General features: G+C 34.4%; 1 protein-coding gene across 1 annotated transcript in view; it reads left to right on the forward strand.

Annotated features, from left to right (window-relative positions):
• Positions 1 to 23905, forward strand: part of COL11A1 (collagen type XI alpha 1 chain) — a 229597-nt gene that overhangs the window by 144505 nt on the left and 61187 nt on the right. The window contains 5 exon segments of the mRNA XM_070367586.1: positions 1740 to 1793; positions 4448 to 4555; positions 4956 to 5045; positions 5308 to 5361; positions 21493 to 21600. Of these exon segments, the coding sequence (XP_070223687.1) occupies positions 1740 to 1793; positions 4448 to 4555; positions 4956 to 5045; positions 5308 to 5361; positions 21493 to 21600 (414 nt within the window).

Consider the following 23905-nt stretch of genomic DNA (forward strand, 5'->3'; position numbering starts at 1 on the left):
AGGGTTTTAAGAATTAATGTGTTTTAAAACTAGGATAAATTTGTTTTTTTTCTTTCCCTGGAACATTAATTAAATAATTACCAATAGAAATTTTTTTCTTTTACTGCTTTTAAGTTTCATTTTTATAAATAATGTAATAATAATCATCAGGAAGGTCATGATACAAGTGTGGAGCCAGTTTCTGTCCCTTGCTTTCTAACTTTCTTATTTCCAATCTCATGTTATAAAAGTGAATAAAACTTTTGCAAATATTATTTGCTTTAATTCAGTTCTTTGGCACATTTTTCTCTCAGCATTTTGAATCTTTCTCCAACTGTTAAGTGTAAATTAACTCACATGAGAAGGAAATTTGCTATTCATAATACAGTCATGCAGAAAATAACCCAGGAGTCTAGAGAAATAGAGGTACCAGAATATATGCCAAAGGCCTTATTTAGTGAGTACATGAGCTCACATGTACTGGATTTTATTCTAATGACTACAATATATGTAAGATACATTTGTAAGTATATTCTTTTGGGTTTTAAGAAAGAAAACTGATAAAATATTGAAATGGTGACAAATCATGTAAAATATTCTTTTTTTTTTTAATTTAATTTAATTTTTTAAACTTTACAATATTGTATTGGTTCTGCCATACATCGAAATGAATCCGCCACAGGTATACATGTGTTCTCCATCCTGAACCCTCCTCCCTCCTCCCTCCTCGTACCATCCCTCTGGGTCATCCCAGTGCACCAGCCCCAAGCATCCAGTATCATGCATCGAACCTGGACTGGCGACTCGTTTCATATATGATATTATACATATTTCAATGCCATTCTCCCAAATCATCCCACCCTCGCCCTCTCCCACAGAGTCCAAAAGATTGTTCTATACATCTGTGTCTCTTTTGCTGTCTCGTATACAGGGTTATTGTTACCATCTTTCTAAATTCCATATATATGTGTTAGTATACTGTATTGGTGTTTTTCTTTCTGGCTTACTTCACTCTGTATAATAGGCTCCAGTTTCATCCACCTCATTAGAACTGATTCAAATGTATTCTTTTTATTGGCTGAGTAATACTCCATTGTATATATGTACCACAGCTTTCTTATCCATTCCTCTGCTGATGGACATCTAGGTTGCTTCCATGTCCTGGCTATTATAATCTTTTTATAAATTTATTTTTATATCTTATGAGATTGTTGGAATGGAGGAAAGAGAAATGCATTGATATCACAGACTGTAGATTTATCTCTGCATGAAGAACCAGTGGACTGTTACAAATAGTGTCTAAGTCATCACTTATTTCATCCATAAATGTTTCTAGATTAAAATTTCTGTGTTGTCTGACACAGGGAAAGAGGGCTAAGAGCACAGTTTTGCTCCAGCTTCATCACATTTTTTAATTTTCTTTTTTAAGCTTATTGAAGATAATCATAGAACTACAGTGTAAAATAGTGAAGACAATAACTTTTAAATGTAAAGAGAACTGTAATGTAATAATTTATAGGCATTTAGAAACAAGTGCTTGTGTGCACGCTTAGTCACTCAGTTGTGTCCAACTTTTTGCAACCCTATCAACTGTAGGATATTTGCAACAGGCTCCTCTGTCCATGGGATTTATGAGGCAAGACATTTTTAGCCAAAAGATGGCTTCCTTTTAGAGTAAATTAGTCGACTATCTCAGAGAATTATAATGTATGTTTTGTGTCCTGGATGGCTTTTATAGTTTTGTTGTTTTTTCTCCTTAGGGATTTCAAGGCAAGACCGGCCCTCCTGGGCCAGGGGGTGTTGTTGGACCACAGGTACGTTCCACTACTTCTTTCCTAACAAGATTTATTTCTCTGTTTATATTTTAACTTTTGCTAAGTTGTATGAAATTTATTTTATTTTGAGAATTTTAGTATTAATATATTTTTATATTTTAAATGGTATTTAAATATATGCAATTTGCCTACATCAAATGAACTTCAGAAAACCATTAGTTAGCTAAAGCAAGTTTTCAGTTGCCTGAATGAATAAAAAAGAGAAAAATAAAATAAATAATGAAAATAAGTCAGAAAGTTCACAATGAAGGTGGCACAAAAGCCTAATCATGACATCATTTGCTAAAAACATAAAGATCCTTTTAAAATAGATTGACCATTGTCTTTTTTCAGAGATATCAGATTCTGAAATGACTTCAGTTTTCTGAGTATAAATTAAATGTATGTGTATAATATATTGGAAATATAAATCTAACATAATTCTTCTAAAATGTTAAAATTTGTATTATATTACATCTTTCTTAAAATTTCTGTTTTCTTAACAATGATTTCCATCAGTGGTAAAATATAAGTGTGTAATCTTTGAGTGTATACTGATAGAAGTAATAGCAAAGACAAGTAGCTCTTTCAAGAGAGGAGGCAGAGAGAATATCAAAATTTAAGGTAGTACCCTGAGTTATAGTATTAAATACTTGTAGACAATAATTTGTGATGATAGAAAACAATGTTTTTATTCTGGCATAACATATTGAATGGACAAGACACATTTAGTGTACTCAGCTGGAATTTTACCCCTGCTACTAACAAATTATAGCAAAAGAGCCAGAGCAGTAAAGTGTCTTAATTACTTAATTGCTTTAAAGAGTCTTTTCTCAGCCTACAATTAGTTCTTAATACTTTGATAACTCAAACACATACACACACACACACACACAACACAGAAACAAAATATGTATCTTCTTTCTAGGAATATGTGTGATAGAAGCAAAAATGAAGAATTCTTGGATTGGCTTATCCTTTTAATTTCAGAGGTCAATCTTGAACCAAAGAAATTTCTTTTTGCTACTTTATCAAGGAAAAAACAGTGTGCATGATACTCTTTTTGCATACTTCTATGTGTGTATATGTTGAGCCTTTCTTTTAATTAATTGCCTAACAATTTTAAAAAAAACCTCTAAAATACTTTTGTTTTTCTTTATTCCAAACAACTTCAAAACGATTTTCTGTGATAATTTAACTAAAAGAATGATTCCTATTATGTCACTTATGAACAGAAGTAGAATTAGGGCCCCAGCTAGAATGTAAACAACTTGGGGTTTAACTGAAATTTTCAGATCCTCGCATTTTTGAAAGTTTATCTCTGCCTAATGCAAACATCTGGTTTCTGAAAACCGTGTCCTTTCTTGTCCTCTTACTGTAAGGCATAAAAATAGCAGATGTGTATGATCATGCATCTTCATTGGATTATTTTTCTTCATTGGTCCTTTAAATAAGAAAATTCAATAGCCTATTTCAGATTTAATCATATTTTCATGTTAGGACATAGGAAGTGATTTAATAGGAGCAATATTGATTGCAATACTTGATATCCACTCCTTTTTTTTGTACATTCATGTAAATCACTCCTCATTTTCGTCTTGGTGATAGCCATTACATTGAAATTCTGATTGATGTTTAAGGAAAACTTCCTTTGGGGAGAAATGCTTGCACAATAATGATAAATTGGGGGCTTTCAGCAATACATAATTAAAAGAATTTAAATCTAGATAGGTATACCCAAATTTGGGGTAGATGTGTTGTTTTTTTTCCTAATCCAAGACCAAAAGGTAAGAATCTGTTGCAGTTTTAGAAAAATAAGAGAGAATAATAGCCTATAAGCAATTTAAGTAACACACTGGACTGTTTAACAACATTAGCATCTGGAAAATTTCCCTTTATATATCCTTAACTTTATTCTAAGCAGAGATAGAGAGTGACTGGTGACCATTCTCTGTTTACACTTGCAAGGTCATTAAAGTCTAGCACCACAGAATGGCACGACTCAGGGGACACATAAATGACCTGACATTTTTCACTTTGGCATTTGCAGCGGTTTAAGGCAGTGGGCTATTTGTTATAGTCTTTGGCCTGAAGGAATTGCCAACTGAAATCCATGGTTTTCAGGATCTCCCTGACACATTCTCTAGACTATCAAATCAATGTAGATTTACAATTGGAAGGTCTCCAATCATGGAAATTCTAAGGAGAACCACTTTGGTTGTTTCGGTTCCAGGGAACTTGAGCTTATTATCAAGCAGTGATTCACTGACTAGCTACCAGCGTGGTATTAATAATGCCTCTTTTACTTTTAAATTTATTTGACATCTTATATAAAAAGAGGGAAGGAGATGAAATTATAATGATAAAATGGTTTTTAACAATATTTAGACTGGCTTCACTCTGAAAAAATCTGGTATTAAACAAAGAAAACAGCTCTTTAAATTTATCTATATATTCCCTTTACACACTCAGATTTTAATCAAGATTATGCATAATCTTTCAGACTTCTATTTTACTTTCAATGCTTTATATGCAATTTTGTAGGACACCATGAAAATAATTGAAAATGATATACCTTTGTGAAAGGGAGTAATATTTGTTATCTTTGCAAAAAAAAAAAAACCAATCTGATGAAGTTTGTTTATCTGCTTTAGGGACCAACTGGTGAGACTGGTCCAATAGGTGAACGTGGACATCCTGGCCCTCCTGGCCCTCCTGGGGAGCAAGGTCTTCCTGGTGCTGCAGGAAAAGAAGGTGCAAAGGTGCATACACCATGCTGTTGGAATTTTCTTGGCTGAAATCACCCATTTACTTTTTACTATAGCTTCTCATTACTTGTCTATAGATTCCTTAATATTGGTGTAGTATTTAAATGAATGTCAGAAAGATATCTTAGTAAAATATTCAGTTTATTGTACTTCAAGTCATGACCGAACAAAAATATGAGAACATTTAGCTTCATTGACCATAAAACCACCCATTCATGCACACTCAGCTGTAGATAGTGGTTAGTTCGTTTTAATGTATGTGACATTCCACACACTACTCTCATCATTAAATGGTATTCAAACTTTACTCACACTAGGTTAGAGGTAATTACAGTTTTGTTTTTGGGAGCATGTAAGTTTACTTCCTATGATGGATGTATGTTATATTCCTTAGGGTGACCCAGGTCCTCAAGGTGTCTCAGGGAAAGATGGACCAGCAGGACTACGTGGTTTCCCAGGTGAAAGAGGGCTTCCTGGAGCTCAGGTATAATTAACATATTAATGAAACATGTAAATAAGATTGCTTTTTAGAAGCATTCTTTTGGTCTCAACTAAATAAAGATTCATGAGTAATTAAAGGGAAATATGTGAGCATATGCACTGGTTGTGGTAAAACATAGAGCAATAGATTAATGTATTTGTGTCTGGAATCACTTCCTGACATTCTCATTATTTCAGTCATACATCACCTCTTATTTATATTCAATTCATATCAATTCATTTTCTTTGCTTTTCACTTTTCCCAGGGTGCCCCTGGATTGAAAGGAGGAGAAGGTCCCCAGGGCCCACCAGGTCCAGTTGTAAGTATGATTATAAAATAGCCATGCAATCCATAGTTGCAAATTACAGCACTTCTTTGATTACTCTTATGCTGTGATCCCACAGTGTGTGGAAGAGAAAATAAACATATGTCAATCAAATCAGTCAATGCCTGGTCTGTACTAATTGCATGCTCTCATGAGTGCAGAAACAGAAGTGCTTAGATGATGAAAATATTTATTTTACCACTGCTGTCAGGAGGTGAAAGGAGCTATCTTGCCTCTTGAAATACCTGAGAAAATATATCATAATTTGTCTGATTCTGAGTATTTGAATTTTATTAATGTTTATTTAAAAAAAAAACATAAATATGAAAGGCATGTATCCACTTTATTTGTTATCTAGATTGCTTTAGTCATTGGCAAATTCGTAAATATTGGATTTTTATTTTCTTGGGATATGTATCAATCTCCCAGAAAGCATTAAATACAGCCTTTATTTTTTTCCATAAGTTTACCTTCATTCTTATCTGTGAAGTTACCAACAATAGCCAAGCTATCATTTTTAGTGGTTTCTTCTCATTCTCCATTTTATTTCACCAATCTAAAAGGCTGAAAGTTGCCTAAACTCTCAGCTCCACCTCCAAAATATTTTTTTAATTTGTCCCCCTTTCTTCGTTTCCACTACCATCACCTTTGTTCAGACTCTTTCCTTTCTCACCTTGCTTAATAGTGTCTTAACCTACCTCCTGATTCCATTTTTAGTCTCTTTAGTTGGCTTTGCCCACTGATTCTAGAATTATAGGTTAATGTCAGTTGCTTAGTCATGTTCGACTCTTTGCCACCCCATGTACCATACATAACCCACCAGGCTCTATCCATGGAATACTCTAGGCAAGAGCCTACAGGCTCCTTTGTCCATGGAATTCTCCAGGCAAGAATACTGAAGTGGGTACCCATTCCCTTCTTCAGGGGATCTTCCCAACCCAAGGATTGAACCCGGACTTCCTGCATTGAAAGCAGGTTCTTTACTGTCTGAGCCACCAGGGAATACAGAGTGCCATTTTTCTGCTTATACATATCTCATGGTCCCACACTGTCTTTGGAAACCAAACCCCTCATTATGACCAAGAGGTTTGTTCAAAATTTGATCGCTGTCACTATCATCTATTTTATTTTCCTGAAAGCCTACATTCTAATTCTTCCCTATTTAATGCATTGAACTTCTTGTTTATCATACTAATACAATTTTTACACTTTGCTGAGAATATACTTTTCTTCTTCCAAGAAACCCCATTTTTCCTATCTCTATTTGAAAAAAAATCCTACTCATCTATAGAGATCAAGTTTAAACATTAAATCTCCATAAGATCGTCTTTGGACGGTTTGCCTCCATTTCATATATTAGTGAAATCTCTTCACCCTTTGTTCTCTTTGTTATGATTTATATTTTAGAAATTGCATTGGAATATGTTTGGTTATCTCTTTCATTAAGACTGTAAGTTCCTTGAATTAATTTGGTTCCATTCACAGCACAGTATTGTCAATATAATCATTCCATATCTCCCTATTTAAATTTATCATACATCCTGATATTGGAGTTAAGTGTGTACAACATAAATAATACTAAGAAAATAACAATATAATCTTTGGCAGATTGATTAACATTATATTTAATCTGAGATCATACAAATGTCATAGGACAATGATTATGGTGGTATGGATATCTGATAAAGATTTTTTAAAAAGAAAAATAATATTTGATATTCATAAAAATATAAAACATTTTAAGATATCCTTATCAGTAAGTGGTGGTAGCACTAGTGGGAAAAATAGTTGAATAAGACAGAAGTGCTTCAATTTGAGCATAGATGTTTATATGCATGGCTCGGTTGTGTCTGACTCTTTGTGACCCTGTGAACTGTAGTCCACTGAGCTCCTCTGTACATGATATTATCCCAGCAAGAATACTGGAATGTGTTGCCATTTTCTCCTCCACAGTATCTTCCAGATGCAGGGATCAAACCCACATTTCAGTGACTCCTGCATTGGCAGGTGGATTCTTTATCACTAAGCCAACTGAAAGCCACTTTGAGCATAGGTAGAGCCTTCAAAATTTTCAGTGCAATGCAATCTATTTACCCAGAACTTTAGATTCTAAAGTGAATTTTATTTTGTAATATGGATTCATTTTTTTTTAGATCAATGGTAATGCATCTGTGAAACCTGAATCATGAGTACAGCATTTAAGTTGTTTTAAGTTATTTTTAGGACTCAAGCAAACAATGTTATCCCAGTTCTTTGGACAGTTGAAATTAATATATTTATGAAGTACATAATATGACCAGGAGATAGAGATATAATTTAACAGGATATAAATTGATTATCTGGTTACATCTGAAAGAACATAGTAAAAATGATTTTTAAAAGATCTAATATTTATTCATTTAGCATCAAGAACTGTTTATTTGGCGATTTCTACATACTTCCTAGTGTACAATTAAGCTGCACAGAATATACACCTTTAAGAGACTTAAAACTAAATAAAACTATAAATCAGCCAGTGATTAAATGCCTAATGATATACAAACAACAAATATTAATTATTCGAGGGCAGGGGAAGAGAAATCAGTAGAGTGTCAGGCAGGAAGTGGTCCTTGAATTTGACTTCACAGAGTATAGAAGATTACAAAACTATGTAAGATCAAGAGAATGATATCAGGAAAGGAATAAGGTGTTTAGGGAACATCTGGTCTTACCAAAGTGGGCATCTTAGACAAGGACTAAACCGTGATGAATTATTTCTAGGATGCAGGTACTCTGCTACATACTTTCATAATCTAATGCAAAAATATATGTCATATGATTACTGAAGCTCTAAAATGCCAAACCGAAATAATTTGAAGATCTGGAGTTTTTCAAGTAAGTGGATTATGAAAACTACAATAAAGTGTTTTGCAGTAAAACAATTTAATAAAGTTTTAGGGGAGAAGTTGTCATTAGTGTATAATATATATAACAAAGAGGAGAGAGACTTGTTGAGCATAAAATTTCAGTGATCAATGTCATGATAAAAGAGTGAACCAATATAAGGCAGTAGGAAGTCAGTGGCCCAGGATGAAAGTGAAAGTGAAAGTGAAGTCACTCAGTCCTGTCCGACTCTTTGCGACTCCGTGGACTGTAGGCCACCAGACTCCTGCGTCCATGGGATTTCCCAGACAACAATACTGGAGTGGGTTGCCATTTCCTTCTCCAGGGGATCTTCCCGACCCAGGGATCGAACCTAGGTCTCCAGCATTGCAGGCAGACGCTTTAGTAGGATTTATTCCTAAGACTGAATATGGGTAGTAAGGAAGATGAAAACAGAATGATGACTTCAAGCTTGTGTCCTTGTGGGAGTGACACTTTAGTGGTGACTTGGTTAATTTCATCTGGTCAGGAACAACAACAAACACTAAACTCTCACATAAAAGCTCAAAGCCTCTTAGTAGTAACAAAAGATTTTAAAACGCTTTTATACTTTGCTGATAGAAATGCTCTACAAATGCTGATTGTGAGTTTATTTGGAATTAAAATCTATTCTTACAATAAAATAACCTATCCAAGTCTATAGGCATCAACAAATTAAAATTCTTCTTCAAAGTTGGAAAAGGAACCACTAAAAGGAAAGACATCATCCACATTGATTATGCTTTATGCTATTGTAATTTCTATAAAATGTTGTAAAAAGATCCATGATGAGGTTCCTACTCCATGAAATAAAAGTGAAGTGAAGGAACTTTCCTGGTGGCTCATATGGTAAAGAATCTGCTTGGCAATGCAGGAGATGTGGGTTCAGTCCCTCAGTTGGGAAGATCCCCTAGAGAAGGAAATGGCTACCTACTCGGGTATTCTACTTCTGCTGCTGCTACTGCTAAGTCGCTTCAGTCGTGTCCGACTCTGTGCGACCCCAGAGACGGCAGCCCACCAGGCTCCCCCGTCCCCGGGATTCTCCAGGCAAGAACACTGGAGTGGGTTGCCATTTCCTTCTCCAATGCATGAAAGTGGAAAGTGAAAATGAAGTCGCTCAGTTGTGTCCGACTCCTAGCAACCCCATGGACTGCAGTCTACCAGGCTGCTCTGTCCATGGGATTTGCCAGGCAAGAATACTGGAGTGGGTTGCCATTGCCTTCTCCATTCTACTCCTACTCCATAGCAAATGCTAAACAAGCCTTAGTTTATTCCATTTAAATCAAGTACATGCATGTGAGGTTTGATTTTGAATTTTTTTATTTCAAATTACCAAGATTTAGACCAAAAATTTGTGATTCTCTAGATGAAAACTATAATTTATTCAGAAAATTTTTTAATGGTAATTCTTATTTTTTTTAGAAGATTTATGATATCATCTTGCTTAGTTCAGTCACTCAGTCATGTCTGACTCTTTGCCACCCCATGGACTGCAGCATGCCAGGCTTCCCTGTCCATCACCAACTCCCAGAGCTTACTCAAACTCATGTCCATTGAGTTAGTGATACTGACATCTCATTCTCTGTTATCCCGTTCACCTACTGCCTTCAATCTTTCCCAGCATCAGGGTCTTTTCCAATAAGTTAGTTCTTCGCAACAGGTGGCCAAAGTATTGGAGTTTCAGCTTCAGCATCAATCCTTCCAATGAATATTCAGGACTGATTTCCTTTAGAATGGACTGGTTGGATCTCCTGGCAGTCCAAGGGACTCCCAAGAGTCTTCTCCAACACCACAGTTCAAAAGCATCAATTCTTCGGCTCTCAGCTTTCTTTCTAGTCCAACTTTCACATTCTTACATGACTACTGGAAACACCAGAACTTTGACTAGATGGACCTTTGTTGGCAAAGTAAGGTCTCTGCTTTTTAATATGCTGTCTAGATTGGTCATAGCTTTTCTTCCAAGGAGCCAGTGTTTTTAATTTCATGGCTGCAGTCATCATCTACAGTAATTTTGGAACCCCCAAAAATAAAGTCTCCCACTGCTTCCATTGTTTCCCCATCTATTTGCCATGAACTGATGGGACTGAATGCCATGATCTTAGTTTTCTGAATGTTGAGTTTTAAGCCAACTTTTTCACTTTCCTCTTTCACCTTCATCAAGACGCTCTTTAGTTCTTCACTTTCTGCCATAAGGGTGGTGTCATCTGCATATCTGAGGTTATTGATATATCTCCCAGCAACCTTGATTTCAGCTTATGCTTCATCCAGCCTGGTATTTCGCATGATATACTCTGCATATAAGTTAAACAATCAGGGTGACAGTATACAGCCTTGACATACTCCTTTCCCAATTTGGAACCAGTCTGTTGTTCCATGTCCAGTTCTAACTAGACAAGACCTATTACACTGACTTCATAAACCATCCATGGATCGTAATCTACATTTAGGAAAAGCATAGTCTCTAAACTAGGTCTCTAGTATGAATTTTTAGATTACTAATATTGATAGTCCTACTTTTTGCCAATAAAAAGTTACTTGCTTGTTTATTTTTCTTACCTACATTTCTTTTCTTTTAACTTTTTAAATTTATATTATCTTTTAGTTATGTCTTCCTTGTAAGCTGCTGTAAATCTTTTCCTGTGAAAAACTGTAATTAAATAATGAATATGCCATTCAATCTATTAAGCTGAAGTTTTACAGATTCATTAAATGGACATTTCCTGCATAGAGCTTATGGTTTACTGAAGAAGATGAGTGTGAAATAGATAAAACAACATAGTAAATAATGAGTAATCTATTAAAAGAACAAAGAAAAGAAAGTAAAAACAATGATTTTTCCCTAAAGGAATTATGTTAGAGTTCAAAATACAAATAAAAATCAGTTTTGTCTATGAAAAGCAAGTTTGTTTATGAGTTTGACTTGGTCTTGAAGTGTTCAATAGTATTTTAGTCCTCTTAGCAAAAAATTGGTATTTCATCATCAAAGTTCTCTGAAGTTCTAGCTACTAGGAGTGTATGCATATTGAGAAGCAGGTTTTAGTGCTCCCGCTCAAGATGAACAAAATTATCCCAATGGGATACTGTTCCTTTGGGCTTCTAAAGTCTGGCCTAAACCAAATGCTCTCTGTATGCATGATGATATACACAATAGCTGGTAATAGATGCCCATCAAAGGAGGGCATGTTTTCTCCTCTCAAGGGGTTTACTGACTAAATGGATGTCTTGATGCACACAGAAGGCAGGAAGAAGCAAGAGGCTGGACAGCAAGAGAGGAAAGCAGCACAGCATTTTTCTCATATGTTAAACACAGACTGAGTAAACATTTTATATTTATGTTAACATACAGTATATACAAATTGATTATGCAAACAAGCTCTCAGATTGCATTTACCACTGATATATTTCATAAAATAAATTAAGGAAAATGTATTCCCTAAATAATCTCTCCCTCATATTTTTCTTTCTCTGATAAGAAAAATCCCCTCCAGGACTTTCCTGGTGGTCCAGTGAATAAGACTCTCATCTGCCAATGCTGGGGGCACAAGTTTGATCCCTGGTCAGGGAACTAAGATTCCATGTGCCACGTGGCATGGCCAGAAGATGAAAATAATAATAATTTTTTTTTTAAAAAACCCTCATTGCAAACATTTATTTCTCTAAAAATGAGGAGAATTTAAAAAATATATAATAGTGTGCTATTAAAAGCCCTTTATCCTTACAACAACATTTCTCACTCTCACCCCTACCTCTTAGAAAAGTGGGAATTAATATGGAGAATGTGTATGAGAGGGGCCAGATACATAGCTGCTAGAAAGTAAATATCCAAGATTTCACAACTGTGCAATGTATTAGTCTTTGTCTCTTTTCTGTGACTTCTATTTCATAACTGTCTTCTGACGATTGTCTCTTTTTCTCTCTATGTGCTATTATTTCTTCCTGTTATTGTCTCTTCTTTAGAATTGTATATGCCCTTCTTATCATAATTCCTATTCTAATTTTTCCCCACCTCCTATTCCAGAGAATCTTCTTCTTTACTGGCATTTTACTTATTCCTCAAACAAGGAGCTAGACAAGTTTTTAGAAGGATTTCGCTTACTAACTGGGTCACATGTTATTCTTTTGAAAGATGAAGTACACTTTCTATATTGGGATCCACTTAGACCATAGGTGGCATGCAATCAGGATTAATCAGGTAGAGAGGTGGTTGTGGGGTCAGTGACTAAAGACTGAGACATTGTAAGACTTTCACTTAGTCACTCAGTACTTATGTTTTAAATTCTAGTAATGCTTGATATTTTATCTGAATTTTCAGCTTCAGTCAGTTAAGTTCAGTCTATCAGTCATGTCCGACTCTTTGCTACCCCATGGACTGCAGCACACCAGGCTTCCCTGTCCATCACCAACTCCCGGAGTTTACTCAAACTCATGTTCATTGAGTTGGTGATGGCATCCGACCATCTCGTCCTCTGTCGTCCCCTTTTTCTGCCTTCAATCTTGCCCAGCATCAGGGTCTTATACAATGAGTCAGTTCTTTGCATCAGGTGGCCAAAGTATTGGAGTTTCAGCTTCAGCATCAGTCCTTCCAATGAATAGTCAGGACTGATTTCCTTTAGGATAGACTGGTTGGATCTCCTTGCAGCCCAAGGGACTCTCAAGAGCTTCTCCAACACCACAGTTCAGAAGCATCAATTTTCAGCTTATCTGATCTCAAATTCATGTAATCTGGAGAGTGAGAATTACCTCAAACTAGTTTTGCCATGAAGATTAACTTGGCTTTAAAAAGAAAGTGCTAGACCTTTTCCTTTCTTTGCTTCGTACTTGTGTAACTAGCTCTGTTCCTAAGAACTTGTATTTGCGTTTGTTTTTTTTTTTTTTTTTTTCTTCTCTCTAGTGGGCTGCCTTTTAACTGAAAGCAGATGAGATGATTTCTCTGAATACCTTTTTTTTTTACAAATGCTCCTCAGAATATGAAACACCTAGTGAACATAACAGAAAATATTTGTCTGGTGTTCTCTTGTGTGTGAAGTTAGAAAAATAATCACTATTCTCACTGCTCCAAGGAAATAAGCTGATGCTGTTGACTTTATTACCATTGCAAAGTTTAGGGAAAAGGACTTCAGAAGACGATAAAGCTAACACAAACTTAAAGAAAGGTCACTGATTAGAAAAATGTAAATTCCTCTGTCTTTAAAAAATAGGCAAATGTCCAGTCTTCAGTTAGTGCTTGCTATTTAGTATTAAAATAACAGAATATACTTAATGATATTATGGCCATCATAATTTTGGTAATTCCTTACACACCTTTGCTGTTGTGTAACACACTTCAGTTGTGTCTGGCTCTGTGACCCTATGGAGCCTGCCAGCTCCTCTGTCCATGGGATATTCCAAACGGAAATAGTGGAGTGGGTTGCCATTTCCTTCTCCAGGGGATCTTGCCCACCCAGAGATGGAACCCGCGTCTCTTAAGTGTCCTGCATTGGCCCAGGGGTTGGTTGCCACTAGTGCCATCTGGGAAGCTTTTAATTTATCTTGTGTCCATTGCAATTTAAATTGAGGAAATATTTTTATAGCTTGTAGCCTCTTTTTCCCTCTAGTTAAGCAGTTTTGATGGGACAGTATCACTGCTATATTGTTGAGTACATAAACAAAAAGTTAAATTAGTATTAAAAATACTATTTTGTGGGAAAAGTTCTGCTCTTAACGGTGTGGTCTTAGATATATTGCATATCAATTTTTATCTTAATTTTCTCTTTTATAAAATTTTACTTCTACAATCATTTGAGATTGCATATCTACTTTTGGATTAAAGCTGTTCATGTACACTACTCCAACATCTGTTGCATTCAAAGTTTAAGACAGACTTTAGATGTATCATTACATTAATACCAGAAAAAAAAAGAGGGCAATTTATTGTTGTTTCCATTTTATTGGGAGAAAATTGAGCCAAATAGAAGTTAATCAGTTTGTTCAAGCTGGGAAAACTAGTGGTTTCAGAGCTGAAAAGGAAAAGATCACATACACAGTGACACCGTTACTTAGGGCTTGCTATGTGTCAGTCAGAACTTGAAGGACTTTAGATCCATATAAAAAACAAGCAAAACTGTTACCTTTGGGAGACTATCATTATCCATTTAAACTATGCTTAAACTCAAAGTATTCCTCTTAGATGTAATTGTTCATTTATCTGACAAATATAAAGCCCTCTGTTCTTCACTATAGCCAGTTATAGAGCAATACAATAAATTCTGTAGCTATAAATGTCTACACTTTATGGAAAAATTGCATTTACACGGTGAGTTTCTTAAGGGCTGATACCTGCCATAATACATTTTGTATTCTGTCTGAGTCACAAGAGAGTAGAGTCTCTCTATATTTTTGTTAAATGTGTAAATGGTTCTCTTTTTGATAGTGGGTTTAAATTTTCATTTTTAATGAACTTTCATAAGTGATTCAACTGGGATTAAAGGATTCATAAAACTTATTCTTTTAAAAACTGACCTGGGACTATTTAAATAAGATCCGTAAGTTTGTAATAGCATGTGTTTAATCAGTAGGTATCATCAGAGATTTTCACTTTTCCATTTATAGATATGTAATATAAAATCATTGCAGAATATGCTGTTATCAAAAATATCTAGACATAGTATGTTTGAAATAACTAATAGGAAAGAAATTGCAATTGTACCTTAGGGCAAAAATATTCATTGGAAATGTCTCTTCTTGTTTTAATCCACTGTTTCATAGTTAATGAGCTGTGACAAGATTATAAGCACTTTTTTTTAACTTCAAGGAAGCAAAGTGTTTTTATTGTTAATCTTAATGCAGGTTTCACAAGCAAGATGGCAATCTGAAATTTAATATTAGGAATGCTTCAGGGAGTAATTAAAATAGTTAAGTTTGCAATAAAGATAGTATATTATATCTACCAACTATACATATTATCAATGATTCAAATTAGCATTATTTCTCTGCTTGATATATGTGAAAATATTTATTTGATTATTTTTGGATATTAAATATACTTCACTATAAAATTAACAAGCATTCTTTTCTTAAATAAAAGCTGTGAGTTATTTTCATGTGTCAATTATAGTGTCTTATTAAGATAATACATATTTCTCAATTATATAACCACATCCTCTGTGGAAAGTATATATTCAATTGATATTCATCTGCAAATTTGGTAAATTTCTACTGACTACACATGAGTTTATTTAGGAATTAAATTTTTTAACATACCCATAATTTATAAAAGACTAGTGCATATATCTAATTGTATCATTATGTTCTTAAGTATATTATTATTTGTAGTTATGTAATACATACAGTTATTATTTTAAGCTTCGGAAATATTCATGATGAAATCAAATCATGAGTATTTACAGGACAAAATTCAGCTACAAATGCTATATTAATGCCTTCAGAAAATAATAGTAGAAAACCTAGGGTACAATGGTAACTGTGTAAGGAATATTTAGAATTATGTCTCATGATTTAAATTCTCAGAATAATACAACTTTGGACAGAGGAGGTTGTCATCCTGAGCATAAAGAGTGGTTGGAATTTTAACAGTACAGGGAAAGACCAAGGACTGTCCAAGGTAGAAGATAAATGGGACCAAACAATCAGATGTATAAATGGGTGCATCGTTTTAGAGGGATAATGAGAGATTTAGTATTTTCACATAGAAACAATATTGACAAAGAAACAATTTTCACATAACAATCTATAATGTAAAGTAAAACAAAATTTCTTAGTGTGATTATATTAATATTTTTCTGAGAAAATAAAGGATAAATATGTTCTCAAAAAATGCATGAACTCAAACTATTTTGACTTCTGTATATTTGTTGTTGTTCAGTTGCTAAGTCTTGTCTCTTTTTGACCCCAAGGATTGCAGCATGCCAGGCTTCCCTGTACCTCACTCTCTTCTGGAGTTTGCTCAAATTCATGTCCATTGTGTCAGTGATACTATCTAACCATCTCATCCTCTACCACCCTCTTCTCCTTTTGCCTTCAATCTTTCTCAATATGAGGGTCTTCTCCAGTGAGTCAGCTCTTCACATCAGGTGGTCAAAGTATTGGAACTTCAGCCTCAGCATCGGTCTTTCCAGTGAATATTCAGGGCCGGTTTCCTTTAGGATTGATTGGTTTGATCTCCTTGCAGTCCAAGGGACTCTCAAGAGTCTTCCCACCCCCACAGTTTGAAGCCATCAGTTCCTCAGCGCTCAGCCTTCTTTATGGTCCAGCTCTCACATTCGTTCTTGACTACTGGAAAAACCATAGTTTTGGCGATGGACCTTTTTCATCAAAGTGATGTCTTTGCTTTTTAACATGCTGTCTAGGTTTGTCATAGCTTTCCTTCCAAGCAGCAAGCGTCTTTTAATTTCATGACTGCAGTTACTGCCCGTAGTTACTTTGGAGCCCAACAAAATAAAATCTGTCATTGCTTTCATTTTGTCCCCTTGGATTTGCCATGAAGTGATGGAATCGGACACCATGATCTTAGTTTTTTGAATGTTGACTTTTAAGCCAGCTTTTTCACTCTCCTCTTTCACTGATTTCACATATTTCTACATATAAGAAAGGGAAAATCAGAGCTGGAAGGTAATGAAAAAGTCCTACTTTGTCACATGTGTTAAATAGTTCTCAAAACTAAAAATAATTCTTCATTGTAAAAATTAAAATAATAAATAATAGTGACAAAGGGCAAAAATTCTATTGAGTTTTATATAGCACAGTTCAAATGAACTGTATAACTATTTGGACAAAGGCAATAAGCATTGCCATTAATTCTTTCTCATTTTAGAAAGTATTCAACCAACATGAACTTATTCTGGTACAAGTGGCTTTAATTGGCCTCTATTTCTTATACTTATTAAAATTTAGCATAATATGTGTAAATTATAGTGGTACAAGCAAGTAGGAATTTTTTCTTCACCACTGTGAAGTACTCTGTATTGCAGGAAGAAACTGAAACAGGGCACATGAGTGAGACCCTGAGCCTTACGGCCTTTACCTGAGAAATAAACAAGTTGCACAGGAGTTAAATTATATTGCACATGTAAAGTACTTAATACAATAAGTGTGTAGTAGGGTCATTAGTTGGAAAATAATAAATTCTCTTAAAATACACATCTGCTTTCTAGTGAATCTCTTCTTTTATCATTTTGGTCTCATAGCTGTCAATCTTAACACAGTTTAAAGTGATGTCTTCCTCAGGTAGTCTTTGAAAAGCTGGGATTTAAATTTAAAAACAGGATCAAAGAGAAAGATTTCGTGGCCTGAGAAGTTAAAATGTATCTCTTTACAATTTGTATCATCAATTGCAAATGAAATATCCCAGCACTTAAATTGGATACTTAGTTTAGATTGATAACTCTAATGGGTAATAATGCTTGTGTGAGATTTTATAGGTAAAATGTTAAAAATGCAATACAGCCACCTTATATGCACATTGATCCTCAAGAAATTAGATTTTCAGATAAGTAAAGACTAATCTTTAAGGATGATAGTGTTTTCTTGGAATGAAAAAGAATCACTCTGGTCACACGTATATTGTCTTCTGTTTGTGTGTGTGTGTGTGTGTGTGTGTGCTCAGTTGCATCTGACTCTGACCCCATGGACTGTAGCCCACGAGGCTCCTCTGTCCATGGGATTCTCCAGGCAAGAATTCTGGAGTGTGGGTTGCCATTTCCTCCTCCAGAGGATCTTCACAACCTAAGATTATTTACTACTTTGCCACTTGTGACCTTTCTGTTTACACTTTTACCAAAAAAGACTACTTTCATTGCTGAAATTTTTATTCCTCTCTTTTCTGTAATTCAGGGCACACCTTTGTGTTTCTCTCAATTTCAATGTCCTTGCTCTTCTTTTTCTCCTTGTCTTCCTGCTCCTTTCTCTGTTACACATTGTTCATTTTATTATCTCCCCTGCCCTTCTCCTCTTCCTCCACTTTTCCTCTTTGACTTCTCTGTCACTTATAAGACTGATCTTTGCATTCCTTTCACTTTTAGGACTGTACCTGTTAAATGCACTCAGATGATTCTCCTTTTTATTTTCTGCACTGGCCTCTGGTATCATTCACCCAAAGTCTTGCCACCTGGTTAACAGTCACACTGCTTGTGGTTGACTCTTTTACATAAAATATTTTAATATTATTAAATTAAAAATAACATTTTGACAGAGGGCAGATGCTTTTTATTTAAAAAATACTAAATAAAATTTTCCTTTGCAATTGTTTTTCTTTCATATTTGATTAATGTGGTTGATAAAAATAAAATTTTCACATAACTTGATTATTATCCATCTGCACAGCAATTCCTGAGTTTGTTTTTAAAATGTATACTTATTATAACTCAAAAATGTCACTTGTTTATATCAAGTTCAAATTCCATGATTTTTTAACTATACTTTTAGTGAAGTTTCTCAAATGATTTCTATTTCCTAAGTTTAAAATATCCTATAATAAAACAACCATAACAGTGGTCCAGTTAGTCTTAAAGAAAATGAGACAACATTAGTTTTCTAGTGTTACTCTTAAGTTGTTCCCAATAATCTAAAATTTGTATAATTTCTATTCATTTTAATTGCTTTAATTTTCAGATACCTCACAAAATAAAAAGAGTACTCTATGTAGCTTGTATATGTAGCCAAAAAATGTCAAGAAATTACATAGTAAATAGTCTTGTCAGTTCAGTTCTGTTTAGTTCAGTCGCTCGGTTGTGTCCGACTCTTTGCCACCCCATGGATTGCAATACACCAGGCTTCCCTGTCCATTTTCGAACTCCAGGAGCTTACTCAAACTCATGTCCATTGAATTGGTGATAGCATCCAACCATCTCATCCTCTGTTGTCTCCTCCTCCTGCCTTCGATCTTTCCAGGGTCAGTTCTTCGCACCAGGTGGCCAAAGTATTGGAGTTTCAGCTTCAGCATCAGTCCTTCCAATGGATATTCAGGACTGATCTCCTTTAGAATGGACTGGTTGGATCTCCTTGCAGTCCAAGGGACTCTCAAGAGTCTTCTCCAACACTACAGTTCAAAGCATCAATTCTTTGGTGCTCAGCTTTCTTTACAGTGCAAGTTTCACATCCATACATGACTACTGGAACAACCAGAGCTTGACTAGACAGACATTTGCTGGCAAAATAATGTCTCTGCTTTTTAACACGCTGTCTAGGTTGGTCATAGCTTTTCTTCCAAGGAGCAAGTGTCTTTTAATTTCACGGCTGCAATCACCATCTGCAGTGATTTTTGAGCCTCTCCCCACAAAAAGTCTCTCACTGTTTCCATTGTTTCCCCATCTATTTGGCATGAAGTGATGAAACCAGATGCCATGGTCTTAGTTTTATGAATGTTGAGCTTTAAGTCAACTTTTTCACTCTCCTCTTACATTTTCATCAAGAGGCTCTTTAGTTCTTCAGTTTCTGCCAGAAGGGTGGTGTCATCTGCATATCTGAGGTTATTGATATTTCTCCCAGCAATCTTGATTCCAGCTTGTGCTTCATCCAGCCTGACATTTCGCATGATGCACTCTGCATGTAAGTTAAATTAGCAGGGTCATGTATATTATAAGACAGAAATAGTTTGTAATCCTCTGCAATCAAGGAATAGTTCAATAAAATTGAATAGGTGCTACATTTAGAGAAATTACAATTCGATAGCCCCTGAGAGTTGTTAATGTCTTCATTTTCCGAGAAGCAATGGGTGGCTTTATGAAGTAAAGCCCAGGGAAGAGTCCTTGGTCAGGGTTGCTCTTGACTAGTTCCCTGATTATGGGAAGGACACTTAACTTCTTATGTTCTTCATCTTTTAAGACTGCTATTCTATTCCTGGGCTTCCCCAATAGTTAAGTTGGTAAAGAATCTGCCTGCAGTGCAAGTAGACCCCGGTTTGATTCCTGGGTCAGGAAGATTCTACAGCTGCACCAAAAGCTCCACAGAATCTTTCTGGGAGTAAAGTGACAAATAAGTGTTAAACTGACTTTTAAATTGTAAAGTACTATGTTAACACAAGTTGTTGTCATTATCATTGTTTTTATGTTCATATGTAATTAGTGTCCTAGCTAATAAAAATAGAACAAAGTCAGTAATTCATATTTGTAAAATAAAATTATTTCTAATTACATAGGCAGAATAATATTAGTTAAAAATGTGAAAGTACTGCATTTTCCAGCTTTTTAAATCATTTGAGTTTTAAAATGATGATATTATCTAGACTTCTTAATTATTAAGGGAATCTGCTAAAAATCATATTTTCTAATATTTCACATTTAGTTCCTCCTGAATTAAAAGAATAAATTATAACTTAGCCACACATCTAGGAATTTAATCCAAAGACATTATTCTTGTTATCTTTCATTAAATAAAATTGAAGATGGTAAAAGGTTAACTTTGAGCTTTATATGACTTAGTAGATCTATGTTTTCATTTCTTTTTTTTTTGCTTTAAATAACACTTTTTAAAAATTTTTCATAAGATAATTAACATGAAGGCAGTACCCACACTTTCTAAAATTTTACATATTAAGTATTTTTAAAGCAAAATAATTTAAAGCATATGGCATCTATTTTGAAATTCAAATGGGCATATCTACTCAAATGTGAATTATCTGTCTAGTGTTCATAATAAAACCAAATGATCCCTATAGGACTCTAAGATAAATTTAAGGACTTATTTTCTTGGAAAAAGTCCAAGCTCTGGGATAGTGATTATTAAACTTTATTATGTAAAACATTATATTTGTACATTAATGCAATGACAATTTCTGAACTTATTTTTAAGACTTAGAAATTGTGATTGAGCGAGTTTAAGGTGCAGTACAGAAATCATTTTGAAAATGTTAGTCTTAGACAATGTAACCTGCCAATTCATGATAATACAGGGAGAAAATTGTATAGTAAGGTCCTGTTGCATTTATGTTTTATAAAGCATTGTGAACAATTATGAACACTTAAATGAAAAAGAAAATGTCTATAAAATGTTAAAGATATATTATTTTGAAATAGTTTTCTTCTTATCAGTATTTCTTAACTTTAATATCTGTGCTTAATATTGGGGCTAGAATTTAATCTTTTAAATTGTGAGTATTATTCTGAAATTTTAAAGTTATCTGAAAGTGATTTTTATGTTATACAAACTATAAGATGTCAATACTGAATAGTGATTCTTAAGTATCTCTTTTTCCATCTTTAATAACAAGATACCTTTTTTCCCCTATATTAGGGCTCACCAGGAGAACGTGGATCAGCAGGAACAGCTGGCCCAATTGGTTTGCCAGGGCGGCCAGGACCCCAGGGTCCCCCTGGTCCAGCTGGAGAGAAAGGTGCTCCAGTAAGTAATTTCAAGGAGGAAATATATTATACTGCTACCCTGCACAAGTTATTACTTTTTATTCAAGGATATTAGCTCTTCTTACTCCACTGCATTCTTTCTGCATATGTGCCTGCCATGTAAACATACTTCTTTTTGTATTTATAATACAGAAAACTTCAAATTCAATTAAGTAAGATGACATTTTCCACACTTTATGAAGCCCTAATACCTGTGAGGGAATTGGATATTATTAATGTAAAAGCTTCTGATTTTGCTCCTTTTAAAAGTCCTTCTAAAATTGGACTTTTGATTAAAACTATAGTTTACAGCATAGAGTTAGAAAAATGAGCACTTTTCACTCTTATACAAAACTATACTTCATTTCCAATATACAACTTCATTTCCAATCACTTTCATAGTCTGTAAGTGAAACACATAGGGAGTGGCTGCCCTTTTTTATGTAATTTATGTTTTGATCTACAGTGAAAGAGGTGGAAAATATCTGGTCAATTATTTTATCTTATATCTACTGTTTAAAAAATTTATATTTAAATAATCAGTGTATTATATTCATTAGATTTATATTTCATCATCAAGCTTCCTTTCCTAATTTTGTTACTGTTTTTGATTTAATCATATTAATTTTCCAAAAAGAAAGTTAAAGCATTCTCTCATCCACCATGGTTAAAGCAAAAACCCAGTAAATGTATATAAAAGTTGCTGACCATCATAAGCAAAAATATGAGTTCAATACTTTTGTGTATATGTAAGTCTTGACATATGTAGTTTAGTTTAAGCCTATAATCTTCAAAATACCTTTTTATCACTAAGGCCTTAGTTTTAGCAAGTTCAGTCTGATTTAGCATGTTGCTTTCATTGTCCATTGCCATTAATGTTTGTGATTTTTTTTTTAGTATTTTCAAATTACAATGATTGTTTTTCTGTAGTCTACTACCTTTTAGAAACACTTAGAATAATTAGGGTAGGATGATATCACCTGTGGGTGGAATTTTTGGGTGACAGAAAAAGCATTTTTAATTGCTGAAAATTTTTTAAAGCAATACATTTCCAGCTTCAAATACATTTGAAGAAAATTTAGACATTGTTTTCTGAGATGTTAATGGAAAAGCATAAAAAATTGTTCTTTGTCTCCCTCTTAGAATTTCTATAATTTCCAACCAATCTCAGAAACTAAAGATTTGTCTATAAAACCTTTATAGTATACTGTGCACTGGAAGGGAGTATAAAACACAGATTCAGGACATTTCACTCATTCAGGACATTTTTGATTTTCATTCAAAAATCCAGGGCACTCATATTTTGGCACAGCACAATTAAGAATGTATACAGAGAAAAAGAATATGCATTGCTTTAAGTGTAAATTGAGACTACATAATACTTATTAGAGAAGTCCAGAATTCCCTGAAGATAATTGAATTCTGGGTTTTAACTTGGTTAAATACCTAGAATTTATGAAGAGAAAATATTGAAATGAATGTAAGAATATGGAAAAGTATTGAAAGTTATAATAAGTTACTTCAGTGATGTAGAGGAGAAATTATTGATCAAAAGCCTTTTTAAGAGCTAAGATTTGGCCTGGGTTTTGGTATTAGTTGATAGAATGAGTCGGAAGGGAAAGGAGAATGCTCTGCCCATCCATTCTCTCTCAGTCATTCCCACCATGAAAAAAAGTCCAAGATGTTCATTCTATTGTTCTTTTATTAAAGAACAATAAATAAAGGATTGAAGATGGTTAGCATAACATTCTTATAGAAGTGTGGGGTGAAAGTATTCATAAACCTCCATGCAGAAGTTTAGTAAAAACTGACGGAGACATTGGCTTAGATGTTACATGAAGCCTTTTACCTCTTCGTTCTTAACTCCTCTGAACAACTTGTATTATAATTTGTCATATAACTATCAGTAAGTTAAGGCTTGCATAAAGAAAGAAAGACAAGCTAGTGATCTGTGAAAGGCAAGTCCTTGGTCTATTTACCTACCAAACAACCACCTTGGAAGGGAGAAAATGGAAAATGAGAGCCATGAATATCCATATGACCTCTGGCAATAACTGGCCTAATCTGTATCCCCAAATTAATCATCCAGATAAGAAACTTGGAGGAATAGGGGGTGCTGGAAAGCAGGTAAAGAAAAGAAAGCTAAAACTTTTTCTACCTAAGTGCATTAATAGAAATATTTTGATGGAAAGAATGATTATTGAAGAAACCTACTAATTGTATTAGGGACGTACTGGCTTGAAGGACTACAGATAGGAAGCTATGTAGATAATACATCTGTCTGAGGCTGCTATAGAAATGGGGGA

Source organism: Bos mutus, chromosome 3, assembly GCF_027580195.1.
Source record: "Bos mutus isolate GX-2022 chromosome 3, NWIPB_WYAK_1.1, whole genome shotgun sequence".
Lineage (NCBI taxonomy): Eukaryota > Metazoa > Chordata > Mammalia > Artiodactyla > Bovidae > Bos > Bos mutus.